At 31.4% G+C, this 20,862-nt stretch overlaps 2 protein-coding genes across 5 annotated transcripts; both read right to left on the bottom strand.

Moving 5' to 3' along the window:
• Positions 1–1,222: 1,222 nt before the first annotated feature.
• On the bottom strand, positions 1,223–3,389 carry LOC129874681 (vacuolar protein 8). Its single transcript, XM_055950004.1, has one exon. It carries the CDS (start codon positions 3,103–3,105, stop codon positions 1,375–1,377), a length of 1,731 nt encoding a protein of 576 aa, XP_055805979.1. The 5' UTR covers positions 3,106–3,389; the 3' UTR covers positions 1,223–1,374.
• A 10,296-nt stretch (positions 3,390–13,685) lies between these two features.
• LOC129872372 (protein TRANSPORT INHIBITOR RESPONSE 1-like) lies at positions 13,686–18,841 on the bottom strand. 4 transcript variants are annotated; one of them, XR_008762561.1, is made up of 6 exons: positions 18,739–18,841; positions 17,664–18,188; positions 15,743–16,238; positions 14,351–15,124; positions 14,196–14,271; positions 13,686–14,109 (listed from the first exon to the last, which is right to left on the bottom strand). XR_008762561.1 is itself a non-coding variant. In XM_055947356.1 (5 exons), the coding sequence occupies exons 2-4, from the start codon at positions 18,167–18,169 to the stop codon at positions 14,372–14,374; spliced, it is 1,755 nt and encodes a 584-aa protein (XP_055803331.1). In that variant the 5' UTR covers positions 18,170–18,188; positions 18,739–18,841; the 3' UTR covers positions 13,686–14,271; positions 14,351–14,371. The 4 variants fall into 4 exon arrangements, 3 of the variants coding, with proteins under 3 accessions (XP_055803331.1, XP_055803333.1, XP_055803332.1); XM_055947356.1 differs by having other exon boundaries at positions 13,686–14,271; XM_055947358.1 differs by having other exon boundaries at positions 13,686–14,271; positions 17,664–18,556; positions 18,739–18,762.
• Between the last annotated feature and the right edge of the window lie 2,021 nt (positions 18,842–20,862).

Here is a 20,862-nt window from a genome sequence, read left to right as displayed (position 1 = left end):
ATAATATATTTTTTCATTAAAAAGTTGCACTATTTTTATTTATAAATATATTATACATTGAATTTATTTGACTAATTCTAATATTTATTTATATTTTGATTTCTCTTAAAATGTTCACTCCACTATTAAATTAAATATTTTTAATTAAATAGGCTTTTAATCACTTGAAAATTTGTATTTTATATATCAATAAAAATGAATATAACTTTAATATTTTACAATATAGGAGTGACATGTGTTTAAATGAAGTGATATCAACTATAAAATCCCTTTAACAAAATTAAGATGAAAGTTTTATTTTTCAGTTAAATAAGATGAAAGTTTTATATTTAAAAATACATGGCACAATCATGAGAATACACACACAAAAATATTTAAATTTAGATAAGATGAAAATTTTATTTTTAAGAATGAATAACTAAAGCTTGCAAAAAAAAAAGTATAAAAACTAAATAAGGTGATGGTATTTTTATAAACAAACAACTTATTCTTAGAAATTATGCAATGCATCTTATTTTGAATATGACAAACCAAACAATTAATAAAAAATATTTTTAGTATAACTTATCACATCATAACTAATCCGAATCAACCGGTGTTATCGGACCAAGTAGTAAGGTGATGTTCCACAGTGGCAACGAATCTTGGATTTGCACCTACTCCTCATTATTAAACATAAGTAGCTACTTGGAAAATGTAATATTTGTGAGGCTTTACTTCTTTAGAATATCTACACATTTGATCACACATCAACATGGACGTCAAAGTTTCTTTTAAACAGTTTATAGAATGTTATACTGCACTTAAAATCATTGGAAATAGAGTCTAAAAGAAAAGAAAAAAAAAGAAGGAAAAGTCCTCCATATAAGACAGAGGAGGTCATGTAAGTGTGTTGGCTATGTCAAGTTCGTAAAATGTCACACGTTAATATAAAACCAATGCAATAAGAAAAGCACAAGAAAACAGACTGAGGGCAATATTGATCCATCACTCTCTGCTCTGAGCTCCTTGGAAGACTAAGACAAAAACATTGATGGCTACTCATTAATTACCCATCTCTATATTCATGCCTTCACCCATGTGCATTCTCAATAAACATTAATATCACAAAACACAATAATGATAATACATTTGAAAAGATCAGAATAACATGTGTATATTCAGTAAAAAAAATTTATTGAGACTGTTTATATGACTAGAAGCTAAAAAACGCAAAAGGGAGTGTTCTAAAAGCTCTTTCTCAACAATAAAGTACATTTATCTTGGTTTATATTACATATAAGATCTCCTTTTTGTTTTTTGGTTTTGGTTTTCTGGGGATTGAGAGTGTTAAGATGAAATATTTAAGCATAAGACAAAATTGAATTACATTGTTTATGAATGCCAGATTCCACTGAGAATGCTTCTGAATCTATTGGAGGACAATTTCCTGACAATCTTTTTTGCATCTGAAACTTCAGCCTCTGCTAGCTTCTCAATGTTTATCAGATACCCTGAGTTTGCAATTTTCTTTCTGGCACTATTGCAACTTGTTAATGACATGAGTATAGAAAGCAACAGCTTCTTGTTGCCAAAATTTGCCTGCTCTGGATCAAGCATTTGCAGCAGCAAACCAACATTTTGATCATTTTGTCCAAATCTCTTTTGGTTTCTTGGCACAATCACCATACTTGATAATGTTTCAGCTGCCATTTCTCTAATTTCAAATGACTTACAATCAAGAAACTTCACCAGCTCTGGCATAAATCCAGCATCCCCCATCAATTTCTTGGCCACATCTGATGTTCCACACAGCCAAAATGCTGCCTTTAAGGCCAATTCTTGAAGAGAACCGTCCCCATGTCGAAGAAAATACAGAATGTGATCCATAAATCCATGATTCAACAGTATGTTAACTGAATTTACTGATGTAAAACACAAATTCACAATCCCCCTCAAGGACATTTCCCTTGCTTTAGATGAGGACGATGATTTCGGATCCAAAACACGAGCCAAAGCTCTTATTCCACCTTCCTTCATGATCATCTGCCTAGTTGATTCATCCCCAAAAGCCATAGTTTGTAGAAAATCAATTGAAATAATTTGTGTAACTTCATCTTTACACCTAGCAAGCTTGATAAATACTGAAACTGCACCTTCTTCAATCATAAATCTCTTGATTTCTTCAACCCCAACAAGATTTTTCAACACCCCACAAACTGAACCAACCAAAGAACCACCTTCTGTACATATCTTCAACAAAACAGTAACCCCACCATGAGCTGAAATTGACCATGCATTATCTGAATTCTCTGTGAGATTTTGCAAACACCTGGCGGCAAATTCTTTACTCAAACCAATCCCACACTCTAAAACTCTAATCAATGGGGCAATTATTCCAGCAGAAATTAAACAACTTCTAAAGGATTGAAATCCTGCTATTACAGATAATGCCTTAGCTGCCTCTTCCTGAAGATTATCTTCTTGCAAATCAAGAAAACTCACTAACACAGAAACAAGATTATCAATTTCAATTGCAACTTTAACATGCCTATCATCTTCTTGAATAATTTCATTCAAGGCAATCAAACCTTGTTTCTTCATATCTGAAGACCCAATCTTGAGCCTTGACAACAAATCCCTAATATAGAACTTGATATCATCACGAGAAGCTCCAAGATTGGGCCTAGGAACAATAATGGCAGAGCTTTGAGTAAGCAAACCCAGAGAGTAAATCTCAGAAATACTCCTAATATGATTGTCTAATTTTGTAGAAACTATATCAAGATCACTCTGCATCAGCAGTTTCCCACTATAAGAAAACTCAACACAATGCCGAGAAAGTTCATGGCATTTCTTGAGTGTAGCTGTAATGGCCTGAAGGGAGCTGCAGAGTGGAGGGTAGTTTTCGGTGGAATCACAATTTTCAATGGCTGAGAGACTCGAAAGAAGCTCTTCAAGCTTGTTTCGTATCGATTTCCATTTCACAGGGAAAACTTTGATTGAATAAGAAAGAGATATAAGTGAAGAAATGAACTCAATAACTTGCCGGATTCTTGATTTCCCGGCGGATGACCCCACTGGATTTTGTGAATTTTCCGGTAGAGTAAACATGTTGGATTTCATTGGAATCGCCTGAATTCCATTCTCCGGCGAAATGGGGTCGGAGAAATTGTGAAGATTCCGGCTAATTCAATAATCTTATGAATGAAGAGAAAGAATAGCTGTGTCTATATCCATTATTATCTTCAGTAGACGTACAGAAATTGTGAATGGTGAATTGACAAAAATAGCCTTGCTAACTCTCTGACATGGATTGATTAGTGTGAGGATATTAGGGGTATTTATGGTATTTCGGGTCTTGTTAGTTGGAGATAAAACAAGTTTTAGTTAGGAGAGTTATTACGGGAACTGTTTTGGACTCTTGAAAGTTAGGTATGTCCAAGTTTTATACTAAAAAAAAAAGAAGATCTCAGCCATTTAAAAAGAAAAAGAAAAATGATGGTGTTACTACAAATAAAATTAATATATTTTATTTTATAATATTTTTTAAAAAAAAAAACTTGGATGATTGAGTTATATCAACCTCTGCGGATAAAAAAAATACTTGATCAAATAGAACAATTGAATCTATTTATACTGATATATCTTCTGAAAATAACATGTAGGAAGAATTGAGTGACAAGTAAAAATAGTACAAGTTGTAGTTAAAGAAAAATCGCACCTAAAGGTATTGCGTAGTGGTCAATGAAGTGGTTGAGAATTTTGAGGTCTCAGGTCGAAATTCAGCAGAGACAAAAAATACTAGTTGATTATTTTCATTTGTTCTATCCTTAATGGATAGAGTTATCTGATACCTGTTGCTGATGGAAGAAAAAAAAAGTTAATGAAAATCACAAGAAATACTATCATCTTATTTAATTCACATGTAGTAAATATAACGATTATGTGAGGAAACAGTGTATCAGAAGTCTTTATTCATCATTTACCAATCATTTCGAAACTATGCAGAATCTTTCTTTATTAATACATTCTCCAGCTTCAAAATACTTGTCATTTCTTATTTTTCAAGAATTAAATTATATAAATTTTGATTAATATTTTAAAATATATTTTTTATCAAATTAACATTAAAAGAATTACAATATATAATACTTTTCGTGTAATATTTGAATATATAAATTTTAATTTTAAAATATTAAATTAATCTTATTAAATTTAACTTAAAAAATAGCAAAATTGACACTAGAGAAGCAAAATGTGACAATTATTTTAGTACGAAAGGGACATTATGTGTGCATTGAATTTATCAGCAGACAGCACTAGATTTTCCTTTTAAACTTGTATAACAGAAGTCCTTTATTTAGGAGTAATTAAAGAGGGAAGTTTATATTATTATATACTTTTTCCGTTTTTATTTACTTGTTAAATTTTAATTTGACACATCTATTAAGAAAGTACTATTTCTTAATAGATGTGTCAAGTCAAAATTTGACAAGTAAATAGAAATGGATGAAGTACGTTGTATTTGCAAAAATATGGGCAGAACATTTATTAGGCTGCAAACTTTACGACAAGAGAATTAAATATTAACAATTTATTGGAATTTATTTCATATAGTATTTTTTGGGGATAATTATTGTTATACCAAAAAAGGAAAATTATTTATTATTGAATATCTCATTACTTTTATGCCCAAAAAAAGAGTTTGCGTGTCTTTTTGATACCATCAGAGTTTATATATATACTCTGATGGTAGCAGGAAGGGAAAAACACAACTCAATTATTTTTTGATATTATCATAGTATATATATAAATATATATACACACACACACTCTGATAGTATCATGAAGGTATCAAGATTTGAATAACACTGCAGTAAAAAATGCTTAAAATACTAAGAGTATATATATATATTGTGCTGTTATAAATGAGCAAAAAATAACTAATCACCGAATAAACTGTCCAATTATTTCTTGATACCATCAGAGTATATATGAGTGTATATATACTCTGATAGTATCATCAAGAGAAAACACTACAGTAAAAACATTGCTCAATTATTTCTTGATACCATCAGAGTATATATATACTCTGACAGTATCATGAAGGTCACGCGAAAACAGACATAGATCTTGTCACGCAAAGAAAGGGCGGGGCAGTACTGTAATTAATTGGGACCTTTGGTCCAATCAGGATAAATAAGTTGGGATAGATCCAGTTTAAGTAAATAGTTTACTCCCTTAATATATTTTATGTAGTTTTTCCTATTTTTTTTCTATTGTTCAGTATCCATTTTGAGGTCCTAATTTTAATGTGGATCAGTGGCGGAACCACATTCAAAAGCAATGAGTTCATATTGCTCAACACTTTTACTTACCATAAATGTATATTACACGTCAAAAATAACAGAATTCATGATAATAAAATACAAAAATTATTGAATTCACCCCGGATGAATCTCCTTAATAAAGCCTCAGGCTCTGCTATACTGATTAGGATTAATGTCACATAAGATCTCAAAAATACTATATAATCATATTTTTTTCTCCCACTTAAAATATCTGATTAAGAATGAAGAGATAATACGTATCTGTTCATATTCCTTATTTTATCATGAAATAGTTTGATCCACAAACAGTGGCTTTCATTAATTGTTGCAAAAGTACAGTAGCTTCACAAGGGATCTTACTCTTGATGTTTTTTGTTTGTTTGTTTTCTTTTCTATTGTTGCTTTTGCTTGTAGTTATCTACTATTTTGCTCTTGTATACTGATGTTACATGCTTCTAGCTAGCTACTTTAATGTCAACAACCTTAGATGGAACATGAGACCCATATACTACAATACAATGTACATATTCTTAAAATCACATTTTATTTAAAGAAAACTATACAAAATTTCAAGAAGAATCGTAAGAAAGATGATTTTCTTAGTGTCCTTTTTTTTAAAGCAGGTTGTATAGTAAATAATTAAGGGAAATTATTTAAGGACAAGGAATGTATGAAAAGCTTCGATTCATCTTTTAGTAAAAAATTAAAAATTATATATATTTGGATCTCTCTTAAGTAAGTGCTTCATATAATGTATCGATAGACAGCTAGCATTTTCTTTTAACTTTCATTTTTTTTTTGGCTGCAAGGAAAAGGTCCTTTTTGGGAGAAAAAGCTCTAATTGCCAAAATGGGGACAACGTAAATTTGGCTTCAAGGATTTGGACAAGTGAGTGAATTTTTTTAAGACTTATTTGGCTTTAATTTTATGCAGTCATTTTTACATCATGAAATGTTCTGATCTACGATATAACAAATTTGTGATCAACATCAACAATACCATATATACTAATATGGGTTGTGATGCAGTGGTAGAACTGCTCCACCTTTAATCAGAGGTCTTGATTTTGAGCTTTGGTTATGGAGAAAATTTTGTTGGGAGCACCACCCCTGAATGGGCCCTGCAATGCGCAATTCGAATTTTGTCGGGCTCCAATGCGAGCTCCGGACACCAAATGAGAAATAAAAAAAAAACATATATATTTAGTATAATTTTATAAGTACTTAGGTTTGAGGTAAATTGAAAAAAATAAAATACTACCTAGTGTTATAGGTGAGTCATGTCTTGTCTAATAACCTTTGCCAAAGAGTTCTCCGACCTCACCTCTATCACACATTTATGATCATTTAAGTTAAAATTTAAACAGTCCAAAATAATACACATTAATTTACTTGACAATTATATTTTCAACACACCCTTTCATCGATGGACCTATTTTTTTATGGATCAAAATTGCGGAAGTATTATTTAATAATGACTAACGTGAGACTTTAGCTCAGGACATATGCTTGCCTTGATATCATATTAAATTAATTTACTATTTTATCTAAAAGATTAAACTTCTAGAATGAGCACCCCTTTATTAGTACGTCATGTTATTTTCAACAATATATAGTATTACAAAGACATCTTACTTTTAATATCTCTTTTCGGTTATTAAGTGTTTCTTTTAAGTATTAGAAACATTTAAAAACTCATTGTAATCTTCAAATAAGTACAAGTGACGGGAATATTCAAGAACAAACCTTAGATTACAATTTATACAGGAAATTAAGAAAAGTAAAGGCCAACCTACCTGCATTTGGATTTTATGTCACCATTGGCTGTAGACTTTAGGAAGTTTCAGTGGCTAAAGTTAAAAAGTAGTGTTATACACTACTTAGTAAAGGAAAGAGTAGAATTGAATACTATAGGGTCTGACATTTGACAGTGCAATGAAATAATTTTGATACTAAAGAATAAAAACCAGAAGTTGTAATTATGGATTAATTAGAGCTCTACTTTTCTAGTATAATAATATTAGGTAACAAACAGATATATAAGAAAAGGGGAAAAAACATAGTACAGCTTTCAATTAAATAGAACTTTGGCATTAATAGAGATGCAATTAGCCCCACCTGCATGTGAACCCTCTATACTTAATTATTCTCAACTCTTTAGGCTTGTTGTCACCTTTTCACTTGATAAAATTGCATTACCCTTTTTGGTGGCAGCTTGGATGGTGAGATGATCTTAACCAATTCAAAAGCTGCTACTCACTAAATAGAAACTTTTTTTTATTATCATTCATGGTTCAATTGGATTATTTGGTTGCGCTGAATAAATCTACTATTATAAAATTATAAGAGTAAAGGCATTATTCTTTTGGGATCAAAATTTTTTCATTTCTGAAATTCAAGTTCGAAACATCTAAATAAGAGGAAATTAATGATTCCTTCATACTCCCCGGAAAAGAATAAATATTTTGATCATTTAGTATTCAAAACTTCTATGGCATAAAATGTTGTCATATTTAAACTACGCTTATTAGTTTAGCATAGTTAGATAAAGTTGAGATGAGAATATTTACCACTTAACTAATTGATAACAGATTATGGAATGACGCTTGTCATATATTTATGAATTATTGTAAATATCGGTATGAAATTAAAAAAAAATATAGTACTTCAAAGACATAAATATATACTCCGCCTTGTTTAGTTTTTAGTCTTTACAGTTCAAAATAACCAGGAGTAATTCATACTTTCTTTGTGACAATTTATATGACAAAGTTCAAATTTTGAGAGTCAAATAACAACTTTGATAGTAAATTTGGGCATGAAATTTTTAAATTTTTGAAATAAAATTTACATATTTGAAAACTACGTAAAAAAATTCTATAAGTAACAATAATTGACAATTCAAAATATTTAAAAGATATATGAAAAAACTATGGTTAAATTATTAATAAATTAAGACGGAAAAGTATTAATTTCTTCGTGCATCTCTGAAGGGAGAAATAGCAGAATTTATCCGATAATTTGGTGGGAAAATGGTAGTAACATGAAAACTCATCATAGAGTTCATTAAATTTCATTCATATATATCAATAAAAATAAGTACAAACTTTCATAAGATGACAAATTACGAACAAATAAAAACTTTAAAGTACCCTTTAATATGATTAGATGCCTATTTATTTCAAACATTATCTTAATTAGTATATGACAAAAATAGCCATAGGTCGGTTCGGTTTGGTTTTATATATTATCGGTTCGGTTTATCGGTTTTAATTTTTAAATATGCTAAATTAATAAGAATTCAATAAGATATTTTTTTTATCGATTTTCGATTTATCGGTTTTTGGTCGTTAACGTTTCGATTTTCGGTTTACCCAATAAGAAAATGGTACAAAATAAATACATGACTTCTCACTTCTCTAACAATTTGGCGCAATGCTACATATCTGATGTTAATCAAATTATAAATGTTTACAAACTTGCAAAAGCTACAATTAGAAACTAAAACAAAAATCAAAGTAGTCCAACGAGACAACTTGAATAGTTGCCAGATCCACCAAATATTCAGCAAAATTCTGACCAAGTTCCTAATCAAGATAATCAAAAAGCTTGAAAGAAAAAGACAACCACCAGTTTAATTGACTACTATTGTAGCATTTACATTTAATGACAGAATGCTTTTGAAAATTAGATTGAACTCACTTTCTTACATTTCCAATATTTGTTTATTTGTTCTCAAATTCAATGGATAGATAAGGAATTGTAAAAATGATGAACATATCAATTTGGACAGATATTAATACATGACACCCACCCCAAATAAACATTGTAAGATGACGATTAAATCAACACAAAGTGAACAAAATATAATAAGTCTCATCTGTCATCAATCATCTATTTTTATTAAACTATTACCGTATCTGCTCAATACTACTACATGCCACAAACTCTCCTAGGAAACATAGACCAACAATTTGAGGTAAGACAAGAGTGGCTCATTCAACACCTTAAAGAACAATAGAGATACATTTATTCCTCCTCAAAATACATGGCAACCAGCAAGCAGTGAATAAATAGTAAAGTCTAAGGCGGTAAACTATAAAGTAGTGATATTTATTAGGTTAATTATTAATTATTAATATCTAATATTTATGAAGGATTCTTATTGGGTTATCGATTTACCCAATAAGAAAAATCGAAACCGAATCGTTAACCCAATAATTTTTTTTTATAAACTCATTAAAAATCCGTTAACCCAATAACCTATTAGCAATAACCCAATAATATTTTTTTGATTCGATTTATTGATCGATTCGGTTTTTGCACATCCTTACGGAATAGTATATATTATTTTATACCATCTTTTAAATGCTTAAAAAGTGCATAAATTTTCTAAAAAAGTCTTTTAGTGGAACACCGTCCTTAGTTATTTTTTTTTTCAATTAAATGTAATTTCTTTTTGTTAATTAGAGAAGTTGCTTTGAAGGCCAGCGTGCGAATATTTAGCCTGTTAATCTGAAAAAGGTGTGTTGCTTCCAACTAATTTCAACCATATTATTTTTAATTATCATCACATACAAATACACTAATCAAGAACTATTTGCAAGCCATTTGTAAAAAAAATTAGAAAATAACACTAGCTACGTATAAGCCTATGGAGTTTTTTCGAACATGATTTAAATTTTTTACACTGACTATATATATAAGAACGTCCGATCACTAAAAAAGAACGTCCGACTAACACCATATTATAACATTGATTGTAACTTTAAACGAAAAGTAATTTAAATTACTATAGTAACAAACAGTGTAATTGTGATATGGTGCTAACTTAATGCTCATGAAATGTTAGGTAGAAAATAGACATAAATGATATATATTTGTATGAGGAAATATGAGTAATTATGTGTCTGATCTGTGGTGAATTAATTAATATATACCCTCCTTTTGACTTTGAGTGAGGAGGAAGTTAAATGAACCAAAAGCCCAACACAAAATCAAAATATATACCTTTGCTTTGAAGAGAAAAGCTACACACACACACACCAATATATTAAAGTGCATATCCACTTCAATGAACCATAATCCTCTAGCTAGTACAATAATAATGCTCAGCACAATAAAATACCACTTTGGAAAAAATAAATTGAATTTGCAGTATGATTGTCTAATTGATTGTTCATAAGTTATATACGTGGACAGTCTAAAGATTTTTTCGATATTAATATGATTGGTTTGTTATCATGTTTACTAGGAGACTCGTTATCATAGAAGTTAATTTCCTGATAATTATCTCATAAACAATCTAATGGTGTAAAAATATAGATCATAAACTGATATATAAATATATATTATTTAACTTTTTTTAAGGGAAAAATAGGGTTGAGGGGGATATGGGTAAGTGAACAGAGATTCATACTAGTGAAGACAAAAGCCATAGATATATCATATATCAATGAAAATAGAAAGGCCAACAAATTACAAGATTTATATTCAACTTGTAGTTGAGGATTAGTTGGTTCGTATCCCTTGATATGGACTGCTCTATAAAAATTTATTTTGTGTCATCACATCATGCATCCTCCATGAAAATATATATTTTTCTAAAACATAATATATATTTTTTTGGTGTTTGATAAATAAGCAGAAAATATTGTATAAAATATTTATATATAATTTAGATAAATATTACAAGAATTGGCCGGTTGACCATGGGATGGCAGTGGTGGGCAGTGACGGAGCCACCTTGGACTTAGGGGTTTATCCTAATCCCCTTCGGCAGAAAATTATACTATTTATATATGATTAAAATATTTTTTTTATGTATATATAGTAGATGTCGAATACCTTCGACTAATTCATATGTCTACTTCTTCAGATTTTGAACCCTATTAATTAAAATCCTGACTCCGCCATTGATGGTGGTTACTATTAAGAGACCACGGGAGGAGAAAATCAACGTGAAATGACGTTTTCCGCATTACTCACACCCTGAAAGTCAATTTTATATTTTACATGACATTTGGTTTTTTTGAAGAAAAAAAAATTCATAATATTTTAATAACCAAATGTGATTTTTTTTTTTAAAAAACACCGTTCCAAATATCCCCCAATTGGTACGTTTTGCTTGGACCCTTTAGAATTGCAAGGTTTAATGCTAGTCCACTGACTCTAATAGTTGACAAACTTTTCTTAAGATGGCCTAATTATATGCTACTATGTAATTAATTAATTGTCTCATTTATCATTATCCACGTGTGCGTTTCCATATGAACTAAGATGGACTATGGGGTAGGCTAAAATTTCATCTACTTATATAATTATTGTTACAATAATTCAGCATATTTGATTTAAGCATTGATTATAATAAGTAATTATACCATAACTTTTCTTCAATATTGAAATTCAAATAATTACGTAAGGATTTAGTTTTACACTATCAGTATGATTTGATTATAGCATGCAGGGTAATAGTAGTATATTTTTCAGGATCAAGGTTGACATTACATACTAACAGTTATTTGTCTTTATACGAAAAGTTAACTTGATAGTGTAAAAAATACATACATGGTCTAAACAAACTCATACATAATTTCCAAGTACTAGTACAAACAAGCTTAGATATGTTTTACGAGAGTCTATCAAAGATAGTCTTTTTACTTTCTCAAGATAAGAATAAGGCTACATATATAACATCATCTTCATACACCACTTGTAAGATTATACTAAGTATGTTGTTATAGTACAAGTAGGCTTAGACAGGGCGGAATCAGCTTGGGACTAGGGGGTTCATTCGTACCCTCATCGGTGAAAAATTATACTATTTATACATGATTTGAATTATTTTTATTTATGTATATATTGTAGATGTTGAACCCCCTTTAGCTAGTTCATATATTTACTTTTTCATATTTTAAATCACTTAGTGAAAATTTTGATTCGGTCACTCACTTAGATGATCATAGTGATTATTTGGTTTTGAGTAAAATTTCCACCAACTGAATTTTGTTGCTTCATATTCATGCAACTGCTAGTCAATAGGGTTGGAGCAAATTGCTTTTTCATTTTGCATGTGACAAGAATGAAAATTAACACTATTATTGGGAATTTGAGCAGTGGAGCTGTGACATTGTGACAATTCATATAGCTATCTTAGACTTAAAGCAAGTATGAAGATTCCAAGGACTATATGTATATAATGGTGAGAAATTTTTTCCTTTTCTATCATTGTGCTCACATGCTGCCAAATTTTACTATCATTGGCCTCTATAGAGTCAAGGAATCGAATTTGTTTCTCTTCATATCTCTTCAAAAGTTCACTCAATAGACTATAATTATAAGGGAATTGGATGCCTAAATAATCGCTCAACTTATAATAATTGATTATTATAGTCACCCGACTTTGTTTTATCTTCCAAAAAGTCATTCAATTTTACCTAGCTAATTGGCTTCCATGATCATATTAGTTCAAAATACAATTTCCGCTACATTTTTAATGATGTAACATCTGTAAATTTTAGGGAAAAAATATATCTAAAATATTAAAATCAATTTTGTAGATTTATTTGAAAATTGAGCAACTTTGTATCGTACAATAATTATGTCATTCAGGAAAAAAAAAACAATTTTTAGAAGAAAAGTCTTTTATGGGTAAGTTACAGAGACAAATTTAACACTATCTTTCGGTCATATTATCCAATTTCCAAAATGTTTTTTTTTAAGCCTTCTTTTCTAAACTCCTACAGTAGCATTTGCATTTCTTGTCCTAATTATCATTTAAAGCCAAATTAAAATCATTTAATCTAGGACGAAAAAGAAAAGAGTTTTAAATTGTTGAAGAATGACAAAAGTCTCACATTGGTGGTTAATGAGATGGGTGAATTCTTTATGAGACTTGGACCAATTTCACCCAATGTTGGGCACCAAAGTTAAAATTGTCCACGCACCAAATGCTAAGCACTGGGCGTGCAATCCTCCTCCCTTTGACCTACCTTTTGGGGTCTGCATTAGGCCTAAAACCTTGGGCGTGCAATCCTCCTCCCTTTGAGCTTAGCTTTTAGGGTCTGCATTAGGCCTAAAATCTAATTTAACATAAACCATTCATAAAGCTTTACCTAAATCACAATTCAAATATCTTTGCATTGGATTTCTGTAGAACAAAAGTAGAAGGGATATCTTACAAGTTGAGACTTGCATTATTATATAGTGAAGTTGCAAGATCCATAATTATTACTTAAAATTGTTCAATTGATTAACCTGCATTATTAATTAATACTATTAATGAAGCAAAGCAAAGTGAATTAAGTGTCTTAATTTAAACTAACATAGTAAAATGTAACACCAAATCACTCTGATGAAGCACAACAATCACATGTAAAAAAAAGAATACCATGGTTTCTTTTCATTTGCATTTTCAGTTAGGCCAAATAACTTATGTCTGTGAGACCTAATCACCATCATCCAAGTTTACATGATAATACCTGTGACTCATTTCATTTTTTCTTTCTTTACGATATGCTGCTTATTGTTTTGAAAAAAGATAAATAAAAAACTCCGCGAATCAACAACCTAGAGTTCATCATCTTGTGAGATTTTCGGACTCAGCTTCAGGACTCTTCAGATTTTCTGCTGATAGTTTTACATATTCAACTACGTCATGTGATCATTCGTTCCAGTTTTCCTGTCCTTGCAATGGCCAAAAGGTCTCACTAACTGTAAGAGAATCTTCGCATGGTTTCTTTCTCATAATGCATTAGTTCAGCAAAAGCGCGCACAAACATCCCTTTTGTTGATCTTTCCTTGAAAATCTCCAACTTCTCCAATTAATACATAGAAAATGCAGCATAAGGAGAGATATTAATTAAGTCCATTGTTGTCTACTTACTTTCTCTCGTCCACCTTTACGAACATCATGTAACAGATAAAGCTAAGCTGAAATAGAAGGGTATCCCAGTGCACACCTACAGATAAAAATGAAACTTTGCATTACCAGCATATCAATGTATTGACTTCTTTGGCAGAGGAATTAAGGAAGCTTACCAGAATTCCTGTTTCTTTGTACTAGAGAGTTACAACAAAAGGTGGGGCATCCCTTCGTGGCCCTGCTACAGAGCGATAGACGTATAATTTATCAGCATAATCATCACTGTTCTCATCTTTGATTACCTCGACATTCAACCTAGGCCTCTTTGCTGCAAGTAGTCTACAACCATTCATGGTGACACTGCAAGCTGACATCCAAAGACACCGCATTGATTCATACTTCTCCAGTCCAGAAAGAAGTGCTGCATTTCCAAATGGACAATCCCTTATCTCCAGCTTCCTCAGCTTAGAACAGCCCTCTAGCACGCACTGCATACCCCAATCACTGCTTCCAGCAAAAGCCACTGAAAGTGTCTCAAGGTTTTTGGCATACTTCCCAATATACTCAAAGGTCAGGTCAGTCAACAATCCAGAAACAGAAAGCCTCCGGAGCTTTGTACAAGTCTTGACCACTGCACCAAATGCCTCATCCATGGGTTCATTTGTCACGTAATCTGGCTGACCAGGATTCATTATGCAGAGACGAAAATGGGTGAAATCAGGGCAGTTACGCACTATTGTTGCAACAGCAGCATTAGTCATTTGCCGGCAGAAATAGAGAACATATTGAAGCTTAGGACAACCGGCAGACACAGCCACAAAGCCTGACTCCGTCACTCCATGGTCTAGATCCTCGTCAAAAGGGTCAGCAGGAAACACTCGCAGTTCTTCAAGCAATGGGCAGCTGGTTCCAACAGCCTCTAATCCCTTATCTTTGACAGTGTCTAGGACCTATAACAGAAAGATTAGGCATGAAGACCTTGAAAGTTGAAAAATGGATTACCATGATAAAAAAAGAAGGGTAATTAGCACATCTCTTGAATACTTATCCCCCAGAGAAAACAACCACAGAGCAGTTTTAATTTTAAAAGACAAATAAGAGGTAACTTTCAGTAGACAACAAAGAAAACAAAGTCTGGACATTTATTTTCTAGTTAATTTTACTTAGTACTGGAATGGAAATATCTTGTTAACGACTTCAGTCGGAAACTCCTTTTTTCCCTCCACCTTTTCGCTTCTGTCTTCTATTCTGAAGAGTACAACAGTTGATCATCAGAAGAACACCTGTGGTTCCAAGAGAACACAAATGGCACCCGTGGTATATCAGCTGAAATATATAGTGTCAGCATACAGATTATGGTGAATATGGTACCTCCTCCCTTATAACTAAAGTCATAAACAGGTAATTAAATGTTAGGGAATAAACACACACATACGTGTAGATAGGAAAATTAAAGATCTCCTTGTGTCGTTCCTCGACAAAATGTCAAATGTTAGGAGATCAATACCTAAGACCTCATCATGAAAGGATTTATCACGTAAATGTTAAAGTCTGAGGTAGATCCTTACCCAAAGGCGCCTTAAATTTGGGCAATGAGCAAGAAGCTTCGAAAATTCACCACTCCTAATGGTTTCATAGCTCAAGTTGAGGAAAGTCAGACTAGCACAGGCTGCATAAAGAGCTGGTAAATATCGATGAGTTGCTTCCCATAAACCTGAAATAGTGTGCAGATGTTTGCAGTTGCTGAATGCATTTTCAAGTTCTGCATACTGCCGACTCGTGAGTTGCTCTGGAAGAAAACACCCTGTACCCAGCTCCATCAGCTGAGGAGCCCGAACGAGCAGGCGTTGCAACTGAGGCAAGGTGATGTTCTTATTCACCTTCAGTACCCTCAGTGATTTGCACCTACTAACAAGTCTCTCTAAAGCATCTTTACTGATCTCAGTGTTCATACTGGCAAAGTTAAGCACCTCCAGTGATGTAAAGTCATCCGGAAAACAACTTAGCCAACTGCCAGAAATATCATCCATGCCATTTTCCTGAATGTCCAGCTCTGTCAAGCTCCTGCGAAGCAAACCAACATTTAGATTGGTATAGCAATTAAGATTTCTTGGTTTCATGCTGATAAGCATCAATTAAGAGCCACAAAACAAACTGACATTTCTGTTGCCTATGAAGAAAAGCAGGTTTTGCTTTTCTATACATTGATGATTTGTTAGGGTATCACCAGCTTAAGTGGTATCAGGATCAGGATCAGGAATAACTATGAAATATCACTAAAACGAGATCTTGTTATCATCACATAAATAGAACCTCATTATATGCATCATTTAGATAGTTCATGAAGACATTAGTTTATGCATCAGAGCCATGAACCAGAAAGTGAACATACAAGTCCAACTTCTGTAGTATGTTGAATTGTGGATATGACATTAGAGCCTTCCTTCAAACTACATTTCCTTGGAACGATTGCAGACCATAACAACCAAAAATCCCACATTCTCACATTCTTTTTGTTTCAGATTATCATAACTTAAAATCATAAAGATGCCAACTGCTATGTTTAAAACTGTATGATATCCGAATCATTAAGTGCGGGTCAAGGCAAAATCTTGGCATGTGACCTAGACCTTTGTGATGGCATCAACGCAGAAATACTTGAGCAGTAGTCGATAGATTCCTTATTTGCTAAGACAACAATCAACCTGACAGCCTAGTGGTGCTACAAAACTAGACAACAATTTGACAACATATACAGAGTGATATACTAGTTGAAGCTCCATGCATTGAACAAGAGGTCTAATAGACACTAAAAGGTCAAGAGATCAAATATCTAATACACAATCCAAGTTAAAATAGAAACTCTTTCTTGACCAATAAGAAGAGTTATTTATGCCTAACAATGACATCAAAGAATTCCCTCAATTAATGCTCATTAACAGGTCAATGTCACATCATGAAAGTAACACAAAAAGGAACAGAAAAAGAAATCATAAAGTGGAACCATTTCAATTTCCACTTAGTAATACTTTTTCCATCTTTTTTTCTTCTTTCTTTTTTAATGTGTGGTAAGACAAGGTGGTGATAACAAGATAACATGTCCCAAGCCCAGAACATGTCACTTTTATTTCTTCACTCACATGGCCACTTCAAATGAAAAATACAAGTTTCTCAACCATTCTACATCCAGACACATGGGTCTACTGTTTTGTCCTCCATTACTACAATAATTAGTTTGGACCACCTGGTAAACAGTACTGTTTTTCTTCTATCTGCCTTTGAAAGCATTCTAGTCCACCATAACAAAACTAAGATCTTAAAGTCAGATGCTAGATACAACAGTTACAATCAAATAAAAACTATTTCAAGAAAAAAGATTAGTTTTTTATCCAATCAAAACAACACCCATATCTGAAACATCACTGATATTAAAATAACCATTCAGAACCATCAAAAGTTAAACAATTAAAAAAAAAAAGATCATCTTACTTGCAGTGAGCAGCAATGCTACTGATCCCATCAGTGCTAAAACCATCACAACTCAACAATGAGAGAACCTTAAATCCATGAAATGATTTTGCCAAAAACTCCAAACTCTCATCACTAACAGCCATTCTTTTCAATCTCAACTCCTCAAGAAAGGGGTAAACTTTGGCAAAAACATCAAGCCAAGCCTGAATATCAGCACCCCAGTTCTCTGGTACCAAATTAAAGTCAGAAAATCTTGGTTTCCCTTTAAGAGTAACACTCTTAATCTTGGGAAATCTCCTTGCTACAATCTCAGGAGTGACTGAATAGCAATTCCCAATAAACAGCTTAGTTCTTGTCCAACGCTCTGCATTATACCAATCCTTGCAGACCAATGAAGCTGAATTTCTGTCTTTGTGGGATTGCACAAGAGATAGAACCTTCTCCAATACCTCATCTGGAAATGCTGACTGAGTTAACTCCGATAAATCTACGGACTCCCTCGGTTTTTTCAAGCTAGGATTCATTTCCAGCTCCTCAAGAAAACTGAATTGAAATAAAAACAATTGAAAGTTTAAATCTTTATCCTATTTTTTGACATGCTGACAAAGTATCAACAGCAAGATCCTAGCTTTAACCCCCTCAGTTGAATAGGCATAGCCAACAACTGTGCTGGTCATAAAAAAACTATTTTTCAAGATTTGTAAAGAAACAAAAACCATCTTGAGGCACCATGAATTTCAAAAAGAAAACATCATCTGTAATCAGTTCTACTAGTCCACTTTGGAGCTTCAAGAAAGCAGAGTAAAAAGATATGGGTCTAAACTCTTAAGGAGAAAAAAGGCTGAGAAATAGCAGAACTTTCTGAAATGCTACTGAAAAAGCAGATAGAGAATGGCCCAGAAAAACCATGCCTGTATCAATTTAAAACATACAAAAAAACAAGAAAATAAAGAGGAAAAGGATCAGTAAAATTTCAGAACAATTACAAGAAAAACAGGGAGAAAAGCGTGTTGTGAGAGAAAAAAACAAACTGGGATTGAACAAGAATTGAAAAAGCTGTTTGTTTTTTTTTTAAAAAAAAATATTGCATTACCTCAGTCTTGAGAGTGGTGTAAAATTGTGGACACTTTGGTGCACCAGAAGAGCCAAAGAAACTCTTAAGCCAACCACTTACATAATATAACAAACCAAATTATTCCCCAAAAAAGAAAAAGAAAAACTTTATTGTAAAAAGAATAGTATATTAAATTTCATTGATTTATTTAGACTTTAATACATAATCAATCATATTTTATTTAAGATATTTGAACTAAATCATGTTTACATCTCAATTTCTAATAAAGTATACCAATTAAATATTTTTGAATTAAATTTTGAATTTTTTTTTAGTATGTGTTCTGATTTGTCTATAGGCAGAGAATTTAAGTAAACCATATAAAATTTGATATTTTTTAAAATTATATGCATCCACCTCAATAAATTATAAAATTTCAGGCATTTTTTATTTAAAATTGATGCATATAATTAAGAAAAATGACATATTATGTGGTTAACTAACTTAACTATTATATTTTATGTGGTTAACTTAATTATCTTATTTTTAAATAAAACATAAAAAACTTATTTGAACCTCAAAATTTAAAAAATATCATATAAATTAAATTAAGATAGAGGAAGTAATATTAGTATTTATTTATTTTTTAAGAAAAAAAAGTAGTGTATACATACGTAAAGGTTATAATAATAACAAGCCCACCATATGTGAAGCTGACAGATTTGGCAGGCGAGCCAAAACCTAACCTTCTCCAGTGTGGGGACAGTACTGTGGGTTTATGATTTCATGACACGTGTAAATTGTCACGTCGGTGCGTACATCTGTCACGGTGCATTTTAGACAAGAGCATCTTCTGGTGCAAAGTAACGGTAAATGGATATTTTTGTACCTTTTGACCCCTCAATTTTTACGTGGTAATTGTTTTTATTATTATTTTTAAAAATTTATTTCTTCCATTGCTTATCTATTTTTCTAGTTATTTATAATCACTCATATTGTAAAATAGAATATTTTATTTATTATTTGCTTGTTAAATATTAGAAATGTTATCTTTAAAACACGAATTATTATTGGTTATAAAAATAATATTTTTTCCCTCATTTGGCCAAAATTTAATCCTCTAAATATTTCCAAACCTAAAAGGAAGGATTAACGTACTTAGATCAGATTATAAGTATTAGAAATTTGGTCTTTGAAATATAAATTATTACTGCTTATAACAATAACAATCTTTTCCTGTTCCTTTAATTCGAATCTAATTCATTAAACACGTATCTAATTCATCTGTACTTAAAATCCATAAAACACTTGAATAATTGAGCAATTTTCACTTAATGCATTGGCTGAAGTTGGTAACAAAATAATTTGTTGTAATTATTTCATACGTAAACCCTCCAAAAAAATGAAATTACGCAACGTAAAGTAGAAATGGAATGGTGCAAAGGAAAAATTTAGTTGTTTATATAATTTTCTTAAGACAATAAATATAAAGAGAGAATTGCATTACATGCACCAGAATATTTTACATAACTTATAGCCAAATTAATAAATTTATTGTTAGAAAGAAAATTCTACACAGAATCCAAGAAGCTGAACTCAAGCATAAATAAACCTCCTCCTTAATAGCATACAAAAGCTCTTGAATAAATAAAGCCTCTCACAAGGTGTTGTAGTAGGATAATAGAAATATTTTATTTATTTTTAATTAGAGGTTTGAAGTTTAAAGTATAAAAAAAATATGTTAGAAATGCTTTTTTCTAAAAAAAAAATGGGCTTAATTATGCGCGGAAAATTTTAATTAGTCAAAATTAATATGACAGTATGATAAATCAAATAAAACAAAACATAAATATCTCACGTCTAAATACTCCCTCTAATCATAATAGTTGACAGTTATTACTTCTCGAAAATCAATTTGATTATTTTTAATGATAAATTTTATCAATTCCATCCCATAAACTTCACAAAAATACAATTTAAATATTGATCAAAGTTTAATAATTAAATGGTTTGACTCTCGAAAAAGTAAATCATGACAAGTATTTGCGACAAAAAAAGTACAATTTTTCCCAATATCTTTCGTGGGAATCATTTGACCATAAGAATTGTTTATATTTTTAATTTTTCTTTTTACTTTGTTCCAAATCAATATTTAATCATAAT

This window comes from Solanum dulcamara, chromosome 11 (genome assembly GCF_947179165.1).
Source record: "Solanum dulcamara chromosome 11, daSolDulc1.2, whole genome shotgun sequence".
Taxonomy (NCBI): domain Eukaryota; kingdom Viridiplantae; phylum Streptophyta; class Magnoliopsida; order Solanales; family Solanaceae; genus Solanum; species Solanum dulcamara.
The sequence above is the reverse complement of the archived record's forward strand: the minus strand, read 5'-3'. Positions and strand labels throughout refer to the sequence as shown.

What these genes read in the sequence shown, in the direction of transcription:
- LOC129872372 (XM_055947356.1), bottom strand. Translation starts at nt 18,169, where the DNA reads ATGAATCCTAGCTTGAAAAAACCGAGGGAGTCCGTAGATTTATCGGAG. An exon ending in AGCATTGCTGCTCACTGCAA is followed by an intron (nt 16,239 to 17,663) that starts GTAAGATGATCT and finishes TTTGCTTCGCAG; the next exon opens with GAGCTTGACAGAGCTGGACA. An exon ending in CAAATTTAAGGCGCCTTTGG is followed by an intron (nt 15,125 to 15,742) that starts GTAAGGATCTAC and finishes TTTCTGTTATAG; the next exon opens with GTCCTAGACACTGTCAAAGA.
- LOC129874681 (XM_055950004.1), bottom strand. Translation starts at nt 3,105, where the DNA reads ATGAAATCCAACATGTTTACTCTACCGGAAAATTCACAAAATCCAGTG.